This window comes from Tasmannia lanceolata, unplaced genomic scaffold (assembly GCF_043159265.1).
Source record: "Tasmannia lanceolata isolate RefF3 unplaced genomic scaffold, GAP_Taslan_0.1 ptg000008l, whole genome shotgun sequence".
Taxonomy (NCBI): domain Eukaryota; kingdom Viridiplantae; phylum Streptophyta; class Magnoliopsida; order Canellales; family Winteraceae; genus Tasmannia; species Tasmannia lanceolata.
This window is the reverse complement of record NW_027518685.1, coordinates 16061957-16076013: the sequence shown is the minus strand read 5'-3', so window position 1 is coordinate 16076013 and position 14057 is coordinate 16061957. Positions and strand designations below refer to the sequence as shown.

Here is a 14057-nt window from a genome sequence, read left to right as displayed (position 1 = left end):
GATGTATTAAATAAATAAAACCAAATCGGCCGAGAAGTGAACCTGTGGCTGTTCTCTGCTGCAAAAGTGAACCGCGAAATTGCCTAGCAAACCCCTCTTTAGTATTAATATCAGCCGTACAGGTGGATCGAAAATGACTTTCTACAATATTTTATCAACGTCTAGCTGCCAGTACCATTCCAGCTAAACCCCGTGACATGGCTCTCTCTCTCTCTCTCTCTCTCAGTGCCAACTCACTCATTTTGCTAGAATACGCCGCGAGTGTATTAAAAAACACGCGGGAACGGGACGAGCGAAGCCCAATTTTTGGCGTGCAGTCATTCTTCCTTCCAAGGATCTGTCCACATCACGATTTAAAAAAGCTTTCATTCCCCATTTTCTCACCTTGTTTTCTCACACCACCACCAGCCAACAACTGAAGGCTCCACTTCAAATAGTTCGAATCTTGGAATCTTTTAGGATAATCCTAAGAAGACAAGAAATCCTCCAAGGCGGATGCCTAGAAATTACAGGAAAGCACATCTTATTTTGATATTTTCGGTTGTAAAATCGCTGGAGAGAGAGAAGGTCAGCTCAGCAATTCTAATACAGCCTCGTCTTAAACGATGCATCAGCTTCGTAAATCTCGCTCTTTCAAATTTAAACATCTCCAGATCCGAAGATCCTTCAGCATACTAAGCAACACTAGGATTCCAAGTTTTCTTAGGGTTTCGACTCCTCATCTGTTGGAATTCCGAACTTCCTTTCCATTTCCTTGTAGAATCAACAAAATTGGATCTCTTTCTAGGGTTTCAAGACGGACTAGCTTCATTCTCTGGATTTCTGTCTTGTCTCTTGCAGAATCGCCGGAGTTTGAGCTTTTTGTTGTGTTTCGAGGTCCGATTCGAAGTTTTCTGTCGATCTTCTTGCTGAAAAACTGGATTTCGAGGTTTTCAGATAGGATCTCGGTGTCCGATTGGAGAAAATCTCGAGATTCTGGAAAATTTCTCGTAGAATCACTAGATCTCGAGCTTATCCTAGGGTTTCAAAGTCGGATTCATAGAAAAAAGAGCTTCGAGCTTTATAAGCTCTAGATTTTGAGAAGTTTCAGGCGTTTTGGTGTTCAATTCACCACATTCTCTATCTTCGATCTGAGATGCTCGGTTCTGAATTCTGAAGAAATTTGACACTGTTTTATCAATCTGATCTGCTCGAGTGATCCTATTTTTTGAGCCTTTTGTGACATTTCCTGATTCAAATTGAAGCTGATCTGAAAATTCCAACTATCCTCTTGCAGAAAATCTTCTACTTTCAGAGTGATGGAAAATCGATGCTTTTGTTGATATTAGTGCAGAAGCCTAGCTCACAAGCTATTATTCCACAGATCGAATTTCAGAGAACGTAAATCTTCATGTAATGCTAACCATGGAGAATTCCTCGAGATACAACAGAGATTCACAGCTTCGGTCCTCGTTCAAACAGAGGCGGAGTGGCTATGAACCTTCTGATACAGAAACAGATTGGCAGGAAAGTCCATGGCACGACGACGTGCCAAAAATTTTATCAGGTCCTGTGAGAAACATCAGTCCTCTAAGTCGTAATGAGAGGTATTCTTCTAAACTCGATTGTGATCTCTCTGAATCTATTAATCCTTCAAAAACCACCTCAGTTCCAAGAAGGAACAGTAGATCTCCGTATAAACCACATGTGGATGATGATAATGGCATCCAGCCTAAATTAGGCTATGATTTGAAAAGAAACAAAAGTCCTTATGCGGTTTCTGAGCGTTGGAGACATATATCTCACAGGCTTTCGGATTCTGAGGAAAACGTAGCGCCAGCTCAACTTCTAGAAGCTCCTAGACTGACTGAGAAATCTACTTTCAACCGTAGGTGCGTGTCTGCTCCGAAATTTAGAGAAAGGGAGAAGGACCAGCAGATCAGGTCTGGTTCTACAGAGAGAAAAGAACGTAGAAGCCCCTCACAATTAGTGAGAAACCTAAACCAGAAACCGAGGGAAAGCTCTTATTCAAATCCTTCAAATAATATCAATAAAATGGCTACAAATGCAAATCTTTTAAAAGGCCCCTTAGCTGATGCTTTTGCAATGGAAAGCATAGATTCGGTTTCACCGGGAGATATCTTCTTTTCTCGTGATTGCACAGCCTTGCAGAAGAATGTCGTAGCTAAGAAAAGTGGTTTCGAAAGCAGCTTTAATCCCAACATTAAGGTGGTCTCTGAAAGAAATAGCAGTCAACAGCAAAGCAGAGGAGTTGGCACATTTGATAAGAATGCACAAGTTTCGATCAGTACTATTCTATCACGAACCAATACAAGCTCCAGCTCTGCTATAAGCAAGCAGAGTATTGGTAAAAGTAGCACAATGAGTAGTAAGACGAGTTTTAGTAGTGGAAATATGAGTGGGAGTTTCAGGAAATTCACAGCCAATAGACAGAAGAGTCAAACAGATATGTGGTTCGCTTGTGTAAGGAGGGGCCCTTGCAGGACGTCAAAGTCACCTGAGACTAGGGAGATTGATGAAGCATCATTTATTGAGAAGGCATTTGTGGTAGAAAGCCTGAGACAGTTCTGGGCTGATAAGCATCGACCTAGCTCGCTGAGTGGATTCATTTGCCACAAACAACAAGCACAACATCTCAAGCAACTGGTAAGGTTACTATGGTCTGGTACTTACATTATTATTCATTTTCCTTTCTCCTGTATTTGGGAAAAGCTCGACATTCCACGAGTTAAAGCATGTTTTTACCATGTCTCACAATTTGCTTGACATTTCATGAGTTAAAACATGATATTGCCCTTTCTTGATAAATTAAGAAAATGATAATCATTGAATTTTAGGACCTTCCTACACATTCAGGATTGTTTAATAGCTTTGTGAAACATCTAAATACCAAGACTCAGCTCTAGACTTGGTTGATGACCAGTTTTATCATGAACGTCGTGACTCAACCAGGTTCTCAAATATTTGAAATGCTGTAGTTTGTGTTGCAACACATTCTGGATATTATATCTACTAGACAAGTTATTGTACACTGCATATTATGTGGAACATGAATGTCTGTAATTTGTGTTGAAACAGTAGAAAAGGTAATTTAGTTTATCAACTTATAGTGTAGCATATCATATAGTACACTAAGCATTCAATATCATTTTATAGCTTGGTATCTACTTGCATCATGTATGAATGATTATTTCTCTGTTAGACCAAGTGAGTCTAAGTTGGAGGCTGGTCAGAGTTGTCTCAAACTTGAATCTGAGTCATGTCTACTCTAATTTTGTGACTTAAGCTGTGATCCAACCTTGCTCATAAACCATGTTTTTATATAATCTATGGTTTCTTATTCTCCTTTGGAAATGCTCTGTGGTAGGTATTTGCTGATTGTTAGTATCTTTTACATTTGTTAGATATCCCACAACAATTGTCCTCATATTCTGTTCAAGGGACCTTCAGGCTCAGGAAAGAAAGCCCTAACCATGGCTCTACTGCGTGAAATCTATGGTGCCCCAGCTTGGAAAGTATGTGTCAAGAATTTCATCTGATGTAGCAGTGTATTTCATCACATTTTTTTTGTTCAGAACATTGCATTTATAATAGGCTGACCTATTTTTCTCCACTCTTGTTGCAGATCTCACATGATTTAAGGTACTTCCAGGTTCAGGTACGATGCAAGCCTAATTCTATATGTTAACTTACCACCGTCTCCAAAAGCTTAAGCTGTTGGAGAAAGGTGTTATTTATCTTTTATACTTTAACACTCCCCCGCACGTGTGGCCCACTTGGCAGACATGTGGCACATGTGGTCCCACTTTGGGCCGACCATCGCATGTGGGTTTTTTTGCTATCCAGGAGGTTTGAACTCGAGACCTTTGGCTCTGATACCATGTTACCTTACCAACTTCTCCAAAAGCTTAAGCTGTTGGAGAAAGGCGTTATTTATCTTTTATACTTTACACTATACTTATTTTTTTGTATGGACATGAAATAGTTCAGAGCTTTCCCCATGAGACGGCCAAAATTCTTTTTTTTTTTAGAGATTTTTTTTCCAAAAGAAAAAAGTAAGTTGTGAAATAGACCAACTAACCAATATCTGTGATACTGCGATTCTGAGAGTTGATCCCAGGTAGCATACTTCTCAATCACTAGCCAAAATCAGCTCTTGGAAATAACTAGTACAAAGTTCCCTTAGACTTTTCTGACGACCAACTTGTGGTACATTTCCAATTTTTTCTGTTAGGATGGCTTTGTCATGTGTTCATACTTTCTCCAACCTCCCACATCTTTCATTTTTCTGAAAAAAAATAAATTATTTGCTTTTTTATTTTCTTTAATGACTGCAATACATTAATCATAGACCTTTAGCATCTCTCTCTCTTTTCTTTTTCTTTTTTTGATTGATAAGCTGGGATTGAACCACCAGCCTCAAGGTCAAAGAGCAAAGCCTTTACCATTTAGCTAGATGCTCAACCGCACCTTTAGCATCGCTTTTCTAAGTCTTTTGTATCAGATTCAGCCGAAGGTCCCCTCTATTTAGGTCCTAAAGCAGGCATGGTTGAGTTATGTATTTTATCGAGGCAGTCATGAAATCAAATTGAATGGAAATTTGTACCTTGGTTGGTACAATGAGAGAATTGTGACCACACCACGCTCATCTTTTGGATTGTGATTATTTTGACAGACTACTTGTGGCGCATTTCCAAATTTTTATGTTAGGATGGCTTTGTCATGGGTTCATACTTTCTCCACCCTCCCACATCTTTGATTTTTCTAACAAAAATAAATTATTTACTTTTTATTTTCTTTAATGGCTGTAATAGATTAATCGTAGACCTATAGCATCTTTTTTCTAAGTCTTTTCTATCAGATTGTGCCAAAGGTCCCCTCTCTATTTAGTTCTTAAAGTAGGCATGGTGGAGTCCTGTATTTTATCAAGGCAGGCATGAAATCAAATTGCATGGAAATTTGTAGCTTGATTGGTACAATGAGAGAATCATGACCACACCACGCTCATATTTTGGAATGAGCTAAAGCTTAAACTCATTTCACACAGTTTCAGTTAATATTCCTAAACCAAGACACTAAGTCTGATTTGTAATCTATGTGTTGTAGTTTTGGTAAAAAGCTAAAGGGGTTTTAAGACATTTTATCTGTTCACTTTCAAAGATGAGAAATACTAACCATGTGGGAGAGTATTTCGGTCATCACTGGATATGAGGGAGTGCTTTCTCTTTCCTCCATTACACTATCAAGAATTTCAACAGCCACTTCTCATTTCTATACTCGATCGCTCACTCCAATAACAGATCTCCTTGATCTTCTTAACAGGAAGCTAGGCCAATGGAAGTGATCATTCCATTAGCTTCAAGTCCTCACCATGTGGAACTTAATCTAAGGACAGAATCAAAGAATGGTAGATATGCATTAATGGCTATAGTGAAAGAAATAACCAGCAGCTTTGCATCTACTCCTGAAGTAAGCGAAGCAAATTTTAAGCCAGATTACAAAGGTCCGAGACTCTTGGATGCTCTCATCATTGATCCAAATAATCTGCTTATTACAAAATTTAACCTGCATTTCTCTCTAATTCAGTAATCGTTCTCTACGAGGTCGACAAACTTGCAGAGAATGTTCAGCACTTGATAAAATGGGTAATGGACTGTTATACGGATGCATGCAAGATAATACTCTGTTGCGAAGATGATACTGAACTTCTTGAATCTGTCAAAAGCCGCTGCAAACTTATTACAGTGGATGCACCTGTTATTCATGGAGTAAGCACTATTCTTCCTTCACTTACACATTAATTTCTAAAAACATGTAATATATCAGGTTTTGTTATTTCTATTGTAACAATAACATTATCATGATGATTAACTGGTTTTTGGGATAATCTACTATTTCTAAATTGTTTCTGACTTTATGTTTCTCTTCTAAATTGTAATTACTCGTTACTTATGTAACTGCATAGAATTAGTGAGTTCTTTCAACGATGCTTTCACATTTCAATCTCTCTAAACTCATTGGCGGTGGAGAGACTGCAAATACACACACGCACACGCGCGCACACACACACAGAGGGTTTCTGCGCTCAAGCACAGAAACAGGGGGGTGGGGCCATAGGGGGGTGATCCTAACCATTCATTTGGAAGGCCCCATCATTGATGGGGGGCCTACCAAAAATCAGCTCCATTGGATCACCAATGGGTGTCCATTTGTGGGGCCAAAAATGGACAGATACTGTTTGTCCACAAATCTGTCCATTTTTGGCCCCACAAATGGACACCCTAAGGTGATCCAATGGAGCTGATTTTTGGTGGACACCCTACCCATGAAAGGGCCCATCAAATGAATGCTTTGGATCCCACCCAAAATGTGGCCCCACCCTGTTTCTGTGCTCGAGCGCAGAAACCATTTCCTCACATATATATATATATATATATATAGAGAACATTTCCTACACACTTGTGTAGGTAAGTTACCTACACACTAGCTTAAAATACATAGGGGGCCCACATTGTTTGGGTGATCCAAACCATTCATTTGAATGGTCCTCACATAGATAGGGTGTCCACAAAAAATCAGATCCCTATGATCATCCCAACCATTCAAACTATGGAGGCAAAAAATGGACTAATTTGTGAAGGTTTATACACGTCCATTTTACCTCCACAAATCATAGGGTTGGGATGATCCTATGGATCTGATTTTTTGTGGACACCCTATCTCTGTGAGGACCATTCAAATGAATGGTTTGGATCACCCAAACAATGTGGGCCCCCTATGTATTTTAAGCTAGTGTGTAGGTAACTTACCTACACAAGTGTGTAGGAAATGTTTTCTCATATATATCTATATATATATATATATGACCTTCACAAATCTGTCCATCTTTTGCCTCCACGGTTTTAAGCGTTAGGATGATCCTATGAAACTGATTTTTTGGGCACACCCTATCTATGTGAGGGCTCATCAAATGAATGCTTTGGATCACCCAAACAATGTGGGCCCCCACTGTATTTTAAGCTAATGTGTAGATAACTTATCTACACTTGTGTGTAGAAACCGTTCCGTTTTCTCATATATATGAGAAAACGGTTTCTACACACAAGTGTAGATAAGTTATCTACACACTAGCTTAAAATACAAAGCCCATAGGATGAGCCCTCACATAGATAGGGTGTCCACAAAAAATCAGCTCCATAGGATCATCCCAACCCTACGATTTGTGGAGGTAAAATGGACGTGCAAATCTGTCCATTTTTTGCCTCCACGGTTCGAAGGGTTAGGATGATCCTATGGAGCTGATTTTTTGTGGGCACCTTATCTATGTGAGGGCCAATCAAATGAATGGTTTGGATCACCCAAACAATGTGGGCCTCCACTGTATTTAAGGCTAGTGTGTAGATAACTTATCTACACTTGTGTGTAAAAACCGTTTTCTATATATATATATATATATATATATATATAGAGAGAGAGAGAGAGAGAGAGAAAAGTGTTAAGCGCACCATTTTTTTGGTGCGCTTAAGTGGTTATAACGCCTCCCATTCGTTTAAATGTTTGGGTCCCACATACATGAACCAATGGGAGGCGTTATAACCACTTAAGCGCACCAAAAAAATGGTGAGCTTAAGCGCACCAACGTTTTCCTCATATATATATATATATATATATATATAGGGGTGTAAACGAGCCGAGCCGAGCCGAGCTTGGCCAGGCTCGGCTCGGCTCGTTAAGCTCACAAGTGAGGCTCGGCTCGGCTCGGGCTCGGGCTCGGGCTGGAACCAAGCTCAGGCTCAGGCTCAGGCTCGGCTCGGTCAGGCTCGCGAGTGGCTCGCGAGCCTTACCGAGCTCGGGTTATCTTATGTTCACACCCCTCATCTTCCCTGGACAGCCCTACTAGTGTAATTTGACTACTTTTTTTACACTATGGGGGGTGGTCCTAGTAACAAATGGGGTTCCAAAAATGAAGTGACATATTTTGCCCCCCCCCCCCCCCTTTCACTCCATGGACAACCCTTTTAATGTATATATTAATATATAATATATATATTTAAATATATTAAATTCTTAACGAGCCGAGCCTGGCCTAACTCGGGCTCGGCTCGTTAAGCTTAACGAGCCGGCTCGGCTCGGCTCGGCTCGTTAAGCTTAACGAGCCGGCTCGGCTCGGCTCGTTAAGGATTCGAGCCGAGCTTCCGAGCCCGAGCCAAAATTGACACCCTTATATATATATATATATATATATATATATATATATATATATATATATATATATATATATATATATATATATATATATATATATAGAGAGAGAGAGAGAGAGAGAGTCAGAGAGAGGAAAGGGTTCCTGCACACAAGTGCAGAAACAGGGTGGGGGCCCACATTTTTTGGGGGTCCAAAGCATTCACTTGTAAGGCCCTTCCATCGATAGGGTGTGGCCCAAAAATCAGCCTCATTGGATCATCCTAACCCTGCCACAGTGTCTGTCCATTCCCCCCACCCCACCCCACCTTTGATTGGGTTAGGACGATCCAATGGGGCTGATTTTTGGGCCACACCTCATCCATGGAAGGGCCTTCCAAATGAATGGTTTTGATCCCCACACACATTTGCAGGAACCCTTCTCTCTCTCTCTCTCTCTCTCTCTATATATATATATATATATATATATATATATATATATAGAGAGAGAGAGAGAGAGAGAGAAAACGGTTCCTACACATATGTGTAGATAAGTTCTCTACACACTAGCTTAAAATACAGTGGGGGCCACATTATTTGGGTGATCCAAACCATTCATTTTTAAGGCCCTCACATAGATAGGGTGTCCACAAAAAACCTGATCCATAGGATCATCCTAACCATTCGAACTGTGGAGGCAAAAAATGGACTAATTTGTGAAGGTTTAAAGACATCTATTTTACCTCCACAAATTGTAGGGTTGGGATGATCCTATGGAGCTGATTTTTTGTAGACACCCTATCTATGTGAAGGCCTTTAAAATGGATGGCTTGGATCACCCAAACAATGTGGGCCCCCACTGTATTTTAAGCTAGTGTGTAGAGAACTCTCTACACATATGTGTAGGAACCGTTTTCTCATATATATATATATATATATAGAGAGAGAGAGAGAGAGGAAACTGTTGGTGAGCTAGCTTGCCCAATCACATGGGTCCCACATTTTGGGAAGTGATCCAAACCATTCATTTGCAAGGCCTTATCATAGATAGGGGGTGTACCAAAAATCAGCTCCATAGGATCATCCTAGCCCCTCCATTTCTGGAGGACAAAAATGGGGCAGATTTGTGTCTGTCCATTTTTGTCCTCCACAAATGGAGGGGTTAGGATGATCCTATGGAGCTGATTTTTGGTACACCCCCCATCTATGTAAGGGACTTTCAAATGAATGGTTTGGATCATCCTAACAAAGTGGGCCCCCATGTGATTGGGCAAGCTAGCTCACCATAAGTTTGGTGAGCTTAAGCTCACCAACAGTTTCCTCATATATATATATATATGTTTCCGATGGTCAAGGATCAATACATGATGTTTTATCCATTGTGTAGGAGCTACCAATTATAATTTCAATTCCGTTCTATTTTTCAGATCATGGAAGTTCTTATTCAGATAGCGAGGAAGGAGAACTTCGATCTGCCGATGAGCTTTGCAGCTAAGATTGCAACTAAATCAAAGCAGAACTTGAGGAAAGCAATCATGGCACTTGAAGCATGCAAAGCACACAAGTAAGAAGAGCAAAAAAGAAGGTACATGCAATAGCTTTCATTATCTTGTATTTTACTTACTCGTGTACTGCCCATACAGCTATCCTTTTGTTGATGAACAATCAATTCCACTAGGCTGGGAAGAAGTCCTGGTGGAACTCTCTGAGGAGATTCTTGCTGATCCATCACCCAAAAGGTTAGCCCTGAGTATTAATTCTAAGAAATTATCATAGGACCCTTTAGGCCTTTACTTATTTATTGCGAAAGATTCAGACCGTCTATTAGTTCTGCCTAATTCATTAGAGGCCTAAATGTCCATGAAGTACTACTAAAACCTGTTAATTCTCTTGATCAAGCCTTTTATTTATTTAGCTTCTTTTGTCTGGGTGCATCTAGCCCTCCCCAGACCCCACAATGGCGGGAGCCTCGTGCACTAGGTCGCCCTTTTTTTGGTCAAAAAAAAAAGGCATGTGAACAATTTCCTTTAGGTCTTCATGTTTGGTATTCTGTTGAATAACAAACTTGCACTACTACCAGAAAGAGAAATCATACGCACATTCTAGTAGTATAAATGAAGGAACCTATGGGAGTCAGATACATGGCCTCTTGCAGCGAAGGAATCATTCTTCTAGAGCTAAACACCCATTCAGTAAATGAGAATTGAACTATCAAAATGGAGGTCTTCATCTTGTGATCTTTTGATAATTTCTACAGAATTTTTAGTAGTTGATACTTGAGAATTCTTCTAGTGCACTAGAAATATGTCTACAATGTAGCATTAGCAGCTGCATGGTCTGCACAACTTTGAGGTATTTCTATCAAATATAGAAAAAATATTCATGTATAGAGATGCATTAATTTAGGTTCTTTTTTTCTCTCATTAATGTTCAGATGCTTAAGGTTTTGGTTCCAAAGTTTTTCTTGGCTGAATGAATGTAAACTCACTGATTCCGAAAATATTGGTTGGGAGCCAATCTTTTGCAATCATGGGAGTAGAGGCTCAGAATAGGAGTCCGGCCCAACCCAGTTAACTTGGACAAGTTTTTGTCAAGCAACTTCATGATACTAAGGGTCCGTTTGGATACGCGTATTTTAGAATCCAGGTTTTTAATTTGAAAACAGTGTAAAAGAGGGTTCATGATCAAGCTGTTGTATGCTGTCCTAACAGCGTTTCTTGGATTTTAAGTGAGAAATTCAGGTTTTAAGAATCTCTCTTGCATCCTAAGATTTCTAAAGCCTGGAAATATGGGAGGATATGCTACTCTCTTGCTGCCGAAAAGAAGGGCGAGAAGTCAAAAATGAGTCAAAAACGACAGCTGGTCCGCTTCTTCTCTTGTCTCTTAGCTACAATTTTGAAGAAATCCCAGAATCTAAAATCTGCGTATCCAAACAGCCCCTAAGGGTTGAGGCACATTAGAATACATCTTAGATCACAACTTAGAAATGAGTCTTTTAATTTCAGAGTTTAGGTTGCCCAAGTCAACGGAAAATCTCCCAATTTATACAGTTTCAGCTGAGGGCTGATTCTTTTACAAAATCCGATTTTGCAGTCAGTACTTTGAGCCTGGGTGACTGAGTTGACTTGGTCGATTTCCAGGTATTATGGTCAGTGGTTGTGAAGATAGAGAGCATTTCGGGCACCGGAAGTATTTACAATTTTGATTAAACAAAGTAAAATGATATCTGCACTCACTTGTTTTGATAATGCCACTCCTCACTTTGTTAAACACTTTTCTCATTGACAATTGATAGCTTTTTGGGTATTGAAACTGCCTATAACGGCTAATTACTCACTGTTAATAAAGAGAGCTACACCATTATTAGAGAAAAGGAACTACAGATATCATTTACCAAAGTAAAACTCATTGACTAAGGGAGTCAGAGCCTTCTAGAAGAGATATGGGATTCTCAGAATACTTAACTAGCTCAAGAACGGTAGACCATATATGCTTCATAAATCCTTACAAATATTGCTGATTAAAAAGTTAAAGCATCTTCTTTTCAACTCCTGCGTTTTCCTTTACACTGTTTCTTTCGATACGCACATTGTACTTTGGAAGAAACAAAGCCTAAATCTTTTGACTCTTTTCAATCCCTTTAGTACAGAGGTTGAGATTAATCTTTCTTGTATTTGCTTTTGCAGGCTATTTTTCGCTCGTGGTAAGCTTCAAAAGCTGCTGATGGAATTTGTCGACCCCAAACTGATCCTCCAGGTAAATCCAGTGTCTTTTAAAAGCTTGATTAATTTTACATCGAGGAGGCACTCTCCATGATAGAACTATACATATACCCCAAATGCAGAAGCTTGTAGAACAGTTTCTCAAGGGAGTTGAAGCTAGCTTGAAAAGAGAGCTTTATTACTGGCATGCTTATTATGTAAGTACAAACCCCTCATGCCCTCTCCCTTTGATTTTGTTAAAAGAAAGAAACAGAAGCACTCATCATCTATTTCCTACAGGATAAGAGGCTGCCCGTTGGAACAGGTGCCTTGCTGAAATTAGAAGGTTAATGGACATTAACTCTCTCTCTCTCTCTCTCTCTCTCTCTCTCTCTCTCTCTCTGCTTGTATGTGTGTGAGACACAAAAGAGACTTTGTGTTATACTCAGTTGACTGATTTCAAAGCTACCATATTTTGATAATGGCACTACTCACTTTGTGCTATACTCTTTTAATTAGCCTTTTAAGGCAGTTACAATACCCAAGATGCTATCAACATCCAATCAGAAAAAGTGTAGATAATGAGTAATGCCATTATCAAATATATATATATATATATAGGAAACTGTCGGTGCGCTTAAGCGCCCAATCACTTGGGTCCCACATTTTCTGTGGTGATCCAAACCATTCATTTGCAAGGCCCTATCGTAGATAGGGGTGTACCAAAAATCAGCTCCATAAGATCATCCTAACCCCTCCATTTGTGGAGGATAAAAATGGGCAGATTTGTGGACAAACAATGTCTGTCCATTTTGACCTCCACAAATGGATGGGTTACGATGATTCTATGGAGCTGATTTTTGGTACACCCCCCCATCTATGTAAGGGCCTTTCAAATGAATGCTTTGGATCATCCTAACAAAGTGGGGCCCCTACACATATGGCTATTCTCTCACGAAATGACTTTCCGCCAAATTGCCCAAATCCCCATATTTTTGCTTACCTTCATCAATATATCGATATCGGAAGGGTGGCATATATTAGCGAACATATCGGTGGATCAGTATAGCAAGAATCTTAGGGTCAATTGGAGTTCCCATTTCATGATTACCTGTGTGTATGTATATGTAACTCTGCTTATAATTGTGGTTCGTTTCGTTCATTCAATGCTTCTTGTGGTGTGCAGAATTTGTGGCCAAGTTCTTGAGCATATACAGGAAGAGCTTTGGTGGTCGACGGTATCAGTAAAAAAAGTTGCTTACTTTACACAAATTAGTCGTGCTTTTTTTTTTAATACTTGTGAGGAGGACAGAATGCTGAATCCATGCAAGTATAAAAATGTAAGGAGTTGTGTTCTATATCCCGAGAAAATATCACTTCTTAAACAATAAAATCCATAGAGAAAGAAAACCAGTGCTTTGTAGACTGATCCTTATTGTTTTATCTCCACCATGTCTAAACTATATTTAGCTTTCTTCCAAGAGAATCAAAAGCTTAGATTTTTGTGAGCCTTAATCTTATAGGGAAGGGATGTCCATTAAGGCCATGTTTGGCTGCCATGAAATTTTTTTTCAATGGAATTGTAGTTTCTCAAGTGGTGAGAGAGACCGAGGAAGGGTGGGGGGAAGGCATGGCATCTCATGTCTCTACATCTCCCACCCTCTCTAGCCATCTCTCAACGCTTCAAAAACTAATATTTCATGGTTCATGGTTGCCAAACATGGCCTAAGCATGGAACCAGAACCATGTGGGTAGCATCATGATGGTACACCGAATTGGCCAGGTTCATAAGCATTTACAGGAAGAGTTTTTTTTTATTTCCTTGCTTTTCAGCAATTTCTTAACCTCTCCACACCTTATCCCTCTCAGGTTGGCCCCTCTCTCGCACTCCCTCATCATTGGGTAAGCTAATATTATGTGGAAAATAAATTCACCGTTACCGAACATGGCCCATTTTAGGGCAGAACTAGTCCCTATGGATGCACGGAATCACCCCTAAACCACGTTAAGTTTCTATCATTTTTAACAACCAGACATCCGTAAGAAAGCTTACTCACAGTCTAATTCACTTTTCTTCTCCCTTCTACCAATTAAATCAACCAGAGAGATCTAGCCATCTCTATGCGGTCAAGGCTTCGTTCTTCAATCTGGAGGTCGTAGGTTCAATCACAGCTA

The 14057-nt window shown here is 39.8% G+C and overlaps 1 protein-coding gene across 2 annotated transcripts; it reads left to right on the top strand.

Moving 5' to 3' along the window:
- Nucleotides 1–387: 387 nt before the first annotated feature.
- On the top strand, nt 388–13311 carry LOC143884571 (replication factor C subunit 3-like). 2 transcript variants are annotated; one of them, XM_077388218.1, is made up of 12 exons: nt 388–1586; nt 1788–2646; nt 3405–3515; nt 3626–3658; nt 5323–5503; nt 5587–5768; nt 9609–9745; nt 9825–9920; nt 11868–11937; nt 12026–12100; nt 12183–12228; nt 13069–13311. In XM_077388218.1, exons 1-12 carry the CDS (start codon nt 1396–1398, stop codon nt 13128–13130), a joined length of 2043 nt encoding a protein of 680 aa, XP_077244333.1. In that variant the 5' UTR covers nt 388–1395; the 3' UTR covers nt 13131–13311. The 2 variants fall into 2 exon arrangements, with proteins under 2 accessions (XP_077244333.1, XP_077244332.1); XM_077388217.1 differs by having other exon boundaries at nt 388–2646.
- The last annotated feature ends 746 nt before the right edge of the window (nt 13312–14057 follow it).

Coding starts and splice junctions, on each gene's coding strand:
- LOC143884571 (XM_077388217.1), top strand. CDS start 1,396: ATGCTAACCATGGAGAATTCCTCGAGATACAACAGAGATTCACAGCTT. Junction 9,921..11,867: donor GCTGATCCATCACCCAAAAG/GTTAGCCCTGAG, acceptor TTGCTTTTGCAG/GCTATTTTTCGCTCGTGGTA. Junction 12,101..12,182: donor ATTACTGGCATGCTTATTAT/GTAAGTACAAAC, acceptor TATTTCCTACAG/GATAAGAGGCTGCCCGTTGG.